The sequence below is a fragment of the Phoca vitulina genome, unplaced genomic scaffold, assembly GCF_004348235.1.
Source record: "Phoca vitulina isolate PV1807 unplaced genomic scaffold, GSC_HSeal_1.0 scaffold18, whole genome shotgun sequence".
Classification (NCBI taxonomy): Eukaryota; Metazoa; Chordata; class Mammalia; order Carnivora; family Phocidae; genus Phoca; species Phoca vitulina.
In genome coordinates this window covers 20,172,666-20,182,630 of record NW_022589721.1, presented here as the reverse complement: position 1 = coordinate 20,182,630, position 9,965 = coordinate 20,172,666, and the positions used below count along the sequence as shown (strand labels likewise).

General features: G+C 53.9%; 1 protein-coding gene across 1 annotated transcript; it reads right to left on the bottom strand.

The window, feature by feature from the left end:
- Positions 1–1,273: 1,273 nt before the first annotated feature.
- Positions 1,274–9,682, bottom strand: TRIB1 (tribbles pseudokinase 1). The gene is given in 4 exon segments (XM_032415940.1): positions 1,274–3,712; positions 6,212–6,504; positions 8,589–8,765; positions 8,767–9,682. Coding segments are annotated over 4 exon segments (1,119 nt in total). The 5' UTR covers positions 8,950–9,682; the 3' UTR covers positions 1,274–3,246.
- Positions 9,683–9,965: the final 283 nt, after the last annotated feature.

Below are 9,965 nucleotides of genomic sequence, written 5' to 3'. Positions count from 1 at the left end.
GTATGCCCAAGGAGTTACACGGAGCCTCGTCTAGATTTGTTGGAGCAAGGAGACACCACATTGCATATTCTGAGGCCCCAGGAACTTTGGGCTTTAAGGGTCCTATTCATGGGATGACCCTAGACCAACCCCCAGCTTCCTAGTTTCTAAGCTACTCGGGCATTTGGCCATTTCCCTGCGCTGCGTCTGATGAGCTTTTTCCATTTCTTTTAAGTTCCTGGGTCACGAGGCCTGAGTTGCAATTTACTTTGGTGTCATAGGTCTGCTTTCCTGGGTGATCTCAGCCTGAGTCCTAGAAAAACACAGTTGTGTCATCTGTCACTTCTGTTTGCCTCTTCATTTAAACCCAGGGTTGATTTATTCCATTCTAATTTTCACTGTGAGAACGAGTTAAAATTCTACCCCGTGGGAGGGGCCCTCAGAGGGGGTGTCAGACGGGGGCTGACCCGGGACAGGGGACCGTGGCGTCCCGGCCAAGCGTTCCTGATCCCACCGCTGGTTATGCCGACGTCTGGCTTGTGAAAGCTCAGAGCTAAACACTTTTATGTGCATTTGTCTGTATATTTGCTACGTTTTACAGTGTAAGGTCTTTTTTTAAATCATCCTCGATGCTAATTTACTTCCTTTAAAATAGATTCTGATGTAACCCAGAAGCTATAAACCTAATTATATAAGAATCCTTTCTTTCTCTTTACCTTTGTGATTCAAAATGATGTCACTTTGGTTTTTGCTTCCTTTATTTCCATTTTTACACTTACAGGGGAAAAAGGAAATGCCTCGATTAGCCTTTTTAATGAAATCTAATGGGGGGGGGCGACTCTTACTCAGCAGGAAGCCTGGGATGCCCTCAGGGACACACGCAGACCTCTCACAGTTTGAACAAAATTCTGTTGGATTTGCCTGTGTCCACTTTTCTAAGTGGCCATAGCTTTCATCAAATTCTCAAGGGTCCCTGACCTAAAAAAGACCACAGGCCAGAGGGATTGTTCCATTGCTCCTCTTCAAATGTTTCTCGGCTCTGTACCAGCCCACAGCCCTCACCCACCTGATTTCACCAAACTGGCTTCACCCATCAAAACGAATTTGCCCACTTCAATGGAAAAAGTGAATGGGTTCAACGCTGCCAAAGGTCATACATAATAATCATCAGCTGTTTACTTCTGCGTTTCCCCTGTGATATTCCAAACCCGGACGCCAGAGACCTTTGCATCCCCAGCATGAAGTTGCACAAGGCAGAAGGCAGACTGGACTCAAAAGGAATGCACCGCGCCTATTTACGAAACCAGATTTATTAAAATTTCTCTACAAGTCAGAAACGGTCGCCTCACTGTTCACATATATACACACGTACAGGAAGGATCTAGTGTTTCGAGCTTTCCCGGCAGAAGCCCCAGCCAGCCCAGAGTCCTCAGCCGGATAATGTATCACAGATACAACAGTGAGCAACCACGAGCACGTTAGTACGACAGAGGCCTCTGTCCTCCCTCTTCTCCGAGTCCCATGATTCTGTCAAGGTAATATTGCCGATAATCATTCACATTTCACGTGGTTTTAGACACGCAGGTTATTCAGACAGACACAGACAAAACAAGCCTCAGAGCCAAAACAATAAAACATATCGGACAATAGGTATAAAAGGTAAAATATATATATATATATATATATACAAAGTACACAGTACGTGAGGTATACACAGCATTCTCACAATGCACGTTAGGTGTTTGCCTAGGCGTAGCCCTTAAAAATGACTGCCTGATTTTGTGCCATTTTTTTTCAAAATACAGTATGTTTGGTTTACCCGTTTAACCACCTGATTTCAGTACTGAGACATTTATTGATATTTTGTGTGTTCTGGTTTTTTTTAATGCGAGTTGCAGTTAAGCTCTAGCTTTTGTAGGTAGTGAGCTCCCATCTCTGGAAGCGTTCAAACAGAGGCTGGATTCCCACCTGTAGGAAGATGAAGGGAGGGCGGTGGGGGGTGGGGCTGGATTTCTGCTTTGGGAGGTGGCAGAAAGAGGAAAGAAGTTGGATGAGATACTTTTAAAAAGGCTCTTCCGACTTTAAAGATTTGGGGCCATTTCACTCTAGATGCTGATTATAGAGACGTATTTGTAAACCACACCAAATTTAAAATACGAACAACCCATCATGCAAAACTGCAAACACACGCACAATGCCGGAGGCAGACCATATCCATGAAGGGTTAAAGTACAATCCTGGAAGTGGGTCTGAGAATCGTCTACGGCTCTCCAAAATTCACTTTCTCTAAAGCACAAAGATGTTTAACGTTTGCTCTGGGGAGAGGCGAGGAAAGCCTCCTCTTATCTTTCTCCTCCTAGACAAAATGCTCCACCCTGAGATGGTCTTGGGAACAAAGGCTAAATGCCGACACGTTTGAGGGGAACCAACAAAAGCTCACGGTTTCCAAGGGCTCAAGTTGACTTTACCAATCTGCAGTCTCTCTGTCTGAGCTCAGAGTTCTGAAATAGCCAGGAGTTCAAATCTGTTGTGATGCTTCTCCACGGTTAGCTGGTAAGTGCTTTTCTAGCGAAGAAGGGGACGTTTCAAGGTCAGAAAGAAGGCATTAGTGCAAATGAGGTCTTGGCAGGAAACGGAGGCGAGAGTCTGGGTTTGTCGTGCGGGCAGGCTCCCATGCTCCTCAAATAGTCTGCTCCCACAACGGAGCAGGGTCATTGGAAAATGTGAGGGTGAAGAAAGGGTGTGTGTTAAACCAAACCCCAAAAAGAACTTCCCAACAGAGAAGCTGGGGGAGTGACAGTCTAGCTCCCAAAGACAAGTTCAACGATGGCAGGTTTATTGGCCCAAAATGATTTGTCACCCTGTTAAGATATGGTTACTGCCCCAAAATGCCACTGTACCACTCACTTCCTCTCCCTTTAAAATGTTCACCTTCCTTTCACTCGACCACGTTGCTGTAGGACATCCATACTCTTTGCCACCTCTGCAGACTCGGAACGGCCCCGCATCTGACAGCAGGACCGTTGGCGGCGGGATGGATCGTGGAGAAGGGCAACAGCTTTGCAGGGCAGCCGATTAGAGCGTGTACAGCTCAGATCCATAAGGCCGCTCGTCGCAACAAATAGAGAGGGCTAGCGCCAGGTTGCGTTCAGCAGCTACAATCTTTACGCCATCACATATCTGGCTGGCAGCACGCCGCGAGGCCGGTCCATCTTTAGAAATGGAAATGCCATGTGTGAGAATTATGAGGTTTCTGAGGTTTGGGGATTAGCAGAAGAAGGAACTAATGTCACTGTCCTCTTGGTACTCTGGAACAATCTGGTCTGAAGTTCCTATTTCTGAGTCGACATAGCCAGGTTGCAAGACAGACTCGAACCAGGGATGGAGTAAGATCTCAGGAGCAGTGAGTCTCTCGGAGGGCTCCCGTCGCAGGAGGCTGCGAATGAGGCACCTAGCTTTGGGGGAAATGTGGTCAGGAATGCAGAACTGTCCACGGCGGATTTTGGAGAAGAGAGCACTGGGATCTGAGTCATGGAAAGGGTAGCGGCCCACCAAAAGGGTGTAGAGCATCACCCCTAGGCTCCAAACGTCGGCCGCCTTTCCGGAGTAGGTCCCCGTGGTGTTCAGGATCTCGGGGCTCACGTAGGCTGGACAGCCATGTTTGTCTGACAGAGCATCGTCTTCCCCCTTGATTATGTGTGTGTCTTCTAGACTTTCCAGTCTGAGCTGGCTTCTGCAGGAGAGGAAACAAGCTATTACTTCCAGATCAGCTGCTATGAAAAACAAAGCCTTCTCTATAATGGCACCCACAGGCACTAAAGGCAAAGGCCCAAGGAATGCCATTTACCCCTTCATCCAGTAAGCAGTGCCCTGCAACCACCCAGGACTCAGGATTTCACAAATCAATACAAACTGCAATAAACATTTGCAAAGTTATCGAGAGAGAGCCTGGGGCGGACGGTATGATGCAAAGCCCCAAATACTCTTCATTATGCTAGAGCTTAGAAGAGATATCCTAATAGGGTTACACAATTTACAAAGTTCACATTGCAGAAGTGGGAGCTTGTCTTAGGGGAATGCTAACATTTTCTACAAAGCTATCAGAGAAGAACAGTATATCCTACTTCTTCCGGGCAGGGGGCGGCAGGTGGGGGGGGACGGGGACTGAGCATCCTAAAGGCCCATCTTATTCTTATCATGCCACTGACTGCCAGGGCTACTTGGGCCCACACTCTAAACTACAGAACCTAGGGCCCCAAGTCACCGCTATTCTACTCATGCTGTCAGCACTCCTGCTCATGCTGACATATACACACAGAGGGAACCCTTTCCACCTGGGCCCAGGCCGGGATAACTGTGATGGGAAAGGCTCCAGGAACGTTCATCACTTATTGGGGTGTTTAACTGCAAAGCACACTTAGCCTGGACCAAGAGGTTATAGGAGCAAACAGAGGTGGCTGGTGGATTTCAGGGATGCAGGGCCTACAAACATCCGTACACACGGATGGCCCACCAACACCTGAGCCTATTTCTTCTACGTGGGGGTTTATCTGTTCAGGTCAGCGCTAAAGCCTGAAAAAAATCCTTAGGCAAAGGCTCCCTTCTGAAGCTGCAGGTGCCTCCTCATTTGGACCCAGCCACCCACGGTTCATGGATCCCCCAAAGCCCAGAGGCACGTGGGGAACCTCTATCATCTGGTGGCAGATTGTGCACCTCCCTGCTTCTCTGAAATAGCCCTGTTTCAGTAAGTCCCTGGTGGTGAAGTCAAATGCAAACATTTGGTACTGGCTAATGGGTCAATTTCTTTTCCTCTCAAAGGTCTGGTTGGGTTTTTTTTTTTTTTTTTCTTCCTGCCTTCCTGTTCCCTGGAGTGTAGTATACATGTGCTAACTTCAGTATGTCCTCAGCCTGACCTCCCCGTCGTTATGTAAAATACCCATTGGTTCTGTAAACGGAAAATATGACTCAACCCGCACTGTCTGCCCCTGATTGGCTGCTGTAGTACTAAAACCCTGCACCTGTGCTGGTTACACGAATAGCGTCAGCCGGCCATTGCTTAACCCTCGGGTTGCCAAACTCCATGCACATGACAGTCGCCTGTGCAATGCGGATTTCAAAAGCTAGTAAGGAGGTGTGTAAGGCATGTTTCAGAAAATACATCAACATATCAAAGGAGCATGTTCCAGGAATTGGAAACTTCTCCATTGCAAACACTTTGCTTTTCTTTGCTAATCGGTATGTTCCAATAAGTATTGCAAGGTCAGATATAAAGCTATGCTTCATGGCAATTCAACCCTGTACTCTTTCCTACGATCTGGAGGTAAGGGTAAAAACGCACAGGTCGGGGCAGCCCCGCGAGAACAACTGCAACAAAATAACGCACACACACCCCCCCACCCACAATTCTGAACAACTGCAACAAAATAACACACACCCCTCCACAATTCTGCAAGGGTTTATTGCTCTTAATAGACCCGTAAGGAATATGGCCCACCTCTTAAAATCAGGTAAGGTTTATTTCCTGTGGCTTCTTGAATTCCCTTGCCTGAAACCTCAACTCTGAATCTTAATGTCTCATTATTCTCTTATCAAGCTCATCCTGTCCTTTATGAGGGAAGTCATGATCTATATTTAGCAACCAATTCCAGCCAACATCCATGTATTATTCAATGTGGCTATTTTCTGAAGATGTATCCAAACAAGAGGTCTAAAAGAGCCACCAGAGAATGTGAAGAAAGTACTGGGGACCAGCCCAAAGCGGAACAGGAACAGGGTACAAAGGAGGAGGGCAGAAGAGTGCAAATACAACAGTTAGCTCCGTGATACTTTCTAGGTACAAAAAAAAAAAAAAAAAGCCCCCCACTTGGTTTAAGCAAGGATTTGAAACCTTCCTTTAGGCGTCAATGTTGTGAAGGACGGGTTGACCATTTGTACCCCAGAAGAACTGACCTTTCTGACCACAATGGGGAATAAACTTGATCCTGGAGTGGAAGTGGGGAGGGCATCCTGTCCTCATGTGACATCCCACAGAAAGAAGCACCAACGTGTCCCCGGGCCACATCCACGAGAGTGCAGAATAAACCATCCTTGGCCGTGGCTCCTCGGGAGAGGGCTTCTAAATACTAATTTTGGGACAACTGAGCCCTTGGCTTTGGTGTGAACCAACACTCTGCATCTAACCGCGGCACCTGCCCCGAAAGGCCACACGGGAGGAGCTGCGGAGGCTGCTCACCTCTCCTCCGTGGAGAAGACGAACTTCCTAAGCTTCAGGTCCCCGAGCACGATGGCTGACTGGTGGCAGTGGGCAACGGCGGAAACAATCTGCTTGAAGAGCCGGGCGGCCTCCTCTTCCCGCAGCCTCTTCCGGCTGCGCACGTAGGAGTGCATGTCCCCAAAGTCCTTCTCAAAGAAGACGTAGGCCTTGGTTTCCCCAAGGATCACTTCCACGATGCCGGTGATGTTCCTATGTGAGGGCAGCTGGATGTAAGGCCGGATTTTATCCTGGTAGTGTTTAATGGGGAACACCTGCAGAGAGAAGGTGACCCCCCCCGATTTAGGAGGCTAGGGAAGCAGAGGCTGCCTCCTGAATCCCAGACTGCAGCTCTCAATCGTTGGCCTTCGGTTGACAGTAAGGCTCCCTTCACTGACAGCCCCTTATCTCTGCCGCCCCACCTTATGCAGCCCCAGCTGCCTCTAACCACCCCCCCCCCCCCCCCCCCAGACCAGCAACATCGAGGGCTCTGGGCTAGCAAATATTCACTGGGTTACTATACGGATGGTTTAAAATAACTGTCTTCTATCTATGTTACTTCCTTTCACGAGGCCATCATCCTCCCCCACCCCCCGGGGAGAGCTAAGCCCTAAAGCCCCCACCCTCTGTGGCCCTTCCTTGTTTGCAGGCGAGGCTGCTGGAAGTAGCTGATGAAGGTGTCCCAACCTTTCATCAGCAACTCCCCCAACCCCGGGATATCCAGGAGCTGAAAATGCATGACCTCCTGCAGACCCAAAGCTCTCAGCACAGAGCACACAGAATGTGGTGACTCTGCAGCCTCCAAGTGGAAGCAGGGGGCTGGGGAACATGCAGATCTGTCATTAGTCAGAAGGAACAGATGACTCGCAGAAAGACTGTGACAACACAGCCTTAAACAATCTGCCTACAGTCTGACTCAGGTATAAGCAGCCTGGAGTTAAAATTGTCACAGGAGGGATATGGGATGTTCTCCATGGTTTTTACATTTGTTTGTTTATCTCCCCCCCCCCCCGGGGGGGGGGGGCAGCTCCCACCCCCACCTTCACCAGGGAAATGGGTAGTATCTCCTCTCAGAAACTAGCTGGTCTCTTTAAGGGCCTTTTGTTTGGTCCGGTTACTCATATCCTAGACTCAACTGGAAACGGTGACACACATGGGCTGTCACCATCTGGATTCAGCTATTATCTGCTCAGAGGAACTGGAAGGGGTTGCACAATGGCCAGACCCACCCCACCTCTGAGGCCTCGCTGCCCTGGCCCCGGCTAGAAAAATCTCTCTGCTCACCCCCCCCGCCCCTCGCCCCGACCCCACACAACGTATCTTCCCCAAACCGCTCTTAGACCCAGCGACGAAGAAAAGATTTCCCCCCCCTTTAAACTGGGCTAGAGCATGCATTTGAATTTCATTCAGGTCGGACGGTAGGTGGCAGCAGCAAGCCCGGGGGGGGCTCGGGTGGAGTTCAGGTGAGTTGCGGAAAACCCAAGAGCGACTTCAACTGAGGGGTGACCCTGTCTTTCGGTTGAAAAGGAGCAGCCCGGAAGCTCCTCGGGGATGTCTGAGACGGGTGTCAGGCTCGCAAAGGCTGGGCTGCGGGAATGTTCTGCGTCTAAGGGCGCTGGAGGGGCACGCGGAGGATCCCGATTCCAGGAGTTTTATCTCCTCCGGAATGGAATCTCTCGTGGTCAAAAGAAAATCGCTGGCCGGAAAACACAGGCATGAATGGAAGCGAGGGTTCCTAGCCGGCACGGGCTTTCCCACATTTCTGCGCCGGGCAAATCCCCCGCCCTGGCTGGAAGACCGCCTCAGAGTGCTCTCTGGGGAGGACGAGGCTCTCACCCGGCGCGGGTTCAAGCCGGAATCCCCAAGCCCCGAGCCTGACACGGTCTTCCCACCCCCTCAGCGCCCACAGCTGAGCCCAGGTGCCTTGGAGCCCCGGCAGGAGAGCCGCAAGCTGCTCCGGGCTCCAAGGAGGCACCCACTGCAGGGCGCCCTTCCAGGACAAGGGGCGGGGGAAGCCACGAGAATGAGAGAAGGGGAAGGGCATGGCCCAGGAATCCATTTCAATTCCACAACTTATTTGGAACGCCGTGCGCTACACTGGGCGCCAAGCAAAGAACAGAGATAAAGCCCCCGAACACCGCACTTCCTCTTGCCTTGCCGAGCCCGCATTACACCACTCCTTCCGAAATCCCTCAGTCCCCCAAAGGGTGTGAACCTGGCCAAATGCCGCCCACCACGCTCAAGTCACCGCAGGCGGCATCTGAGGCCCCCCGCGCCGGCGAGGGCGAGACCCCAAACACCTTTGCCGGCCACCGCGTCCCCGCAACCCCACGGCGGGTCCCGAGCCCCGGGCGCCTACCTTGCAGCGCAGCTCCCGGCCGGTGTGGATGCACAGCGCCCGGGACACATGCTCGCGCTCCGCCAGGGGCAGCAGCAGGTAGTCTGCGATGCGGCTGGGCCCCGGCGCGCTCCCGGAGGCGCCGCCAGCCCCCGGCGCGGCGGGCGGCGGCTGCGGACTGCAGGGCGAGCCGGGGGGGGCTGAGGTAGTCCGGGGGGCTCGAGCACTCGGAGAGGCGCGGGCACTTGGCCGCCACGGCCGCCGCGTCGTCCGCGTCCAGCAGGCGTTTGGCCGGGGCGCCCCGGGCGGCCGGGAGCAGCAAGGCCGGGCCCCGGGGCTGCGAGGCGCCGCTCATGGCAGAGCGCACAGGACCGACCCGCATCCCGTCCCGGGACGGCCCCGGCTTTGTAGGTCCCGGGATCCGCGCGGGAAGGCGCTGCGGGCTCGGCGCCGGCGCCGCGACCTACTCCAGCGGGCGGGATGGACTTTGCAGACGGAGCTCGGCTCAGCCCCCACGGGGGGCAAGGCAGGAGCCGCTCCCGGGCGCTCGCGTTGCACGCGGGAAGCCGCGCGTCCGGCGGGGGCAGAGGCCGGCTCGGGTCCCGGGACCTCGGCGGGCACCGGCTCGGGGCGCCTGGCCGGAGGCGGCCGCCGCTATTGTTGTCGAGGCCGCCGACAGTCCCGGGGGCAGAGGCGGCGGCGGCTGGTGCTCCCGACGTCCGGAGCCGCGAGGGCAGGATTCCGCAGGCTCGGCGGAGCCGCGGAGCCAATGCCCTTCCCAAAGCCCGAAGTCCCGGAGAGAAAGCCGGAGCAACTTTTCCGCGGCGCTCGGGATCCTGCGCGCTCCGGGGCTCCCGGCGTGTGTGTGAGCGAGCGAGACGCGCTCGGAGAGAGTGACTGAGTGTGAGTGAGTGAGTGTGTGCGCCGCACCGATCCCGGCCAGTGCTCTCCTCCTTCTCCTTTTCCTCCACCTCCTCCGCCTCTCGGTGACTCACGCTGTATACACACACACACTCACAGGCCAGGCTGTGTAAACAGTTGGGAAGCCGGGTTGAGCAATGAGGTGGCTGCGACGACTCGGGCCCTGCCGCCCGGCGAGCAGTCACCGAAGCGGAGGGAGGAGGCCGGGGCAAGGCGGGAGTGGGGGGGGGGGAGGAGGTGGAGCTGGGTCGGCGGGGGCAACGGGGGTGGCCCGAAGGCTGGGGATGCTCTGGGCTGCGCGCGCTCGGGCGCAGGTGGTGTGTCCCGAGCCAGCTGGGACGCGCGCACACGCCCCCCGGGCTGGGATGGGCAGGAGGCGGCGCGCGCCCTCCCGCAGGCCCGGGGCTCAGCGCTAGCAGCCGGGGGAGGGGGCGGAGGAAAAGTTCCCGTGACGTAAGGGTCCCAGGGAAGTGGGCG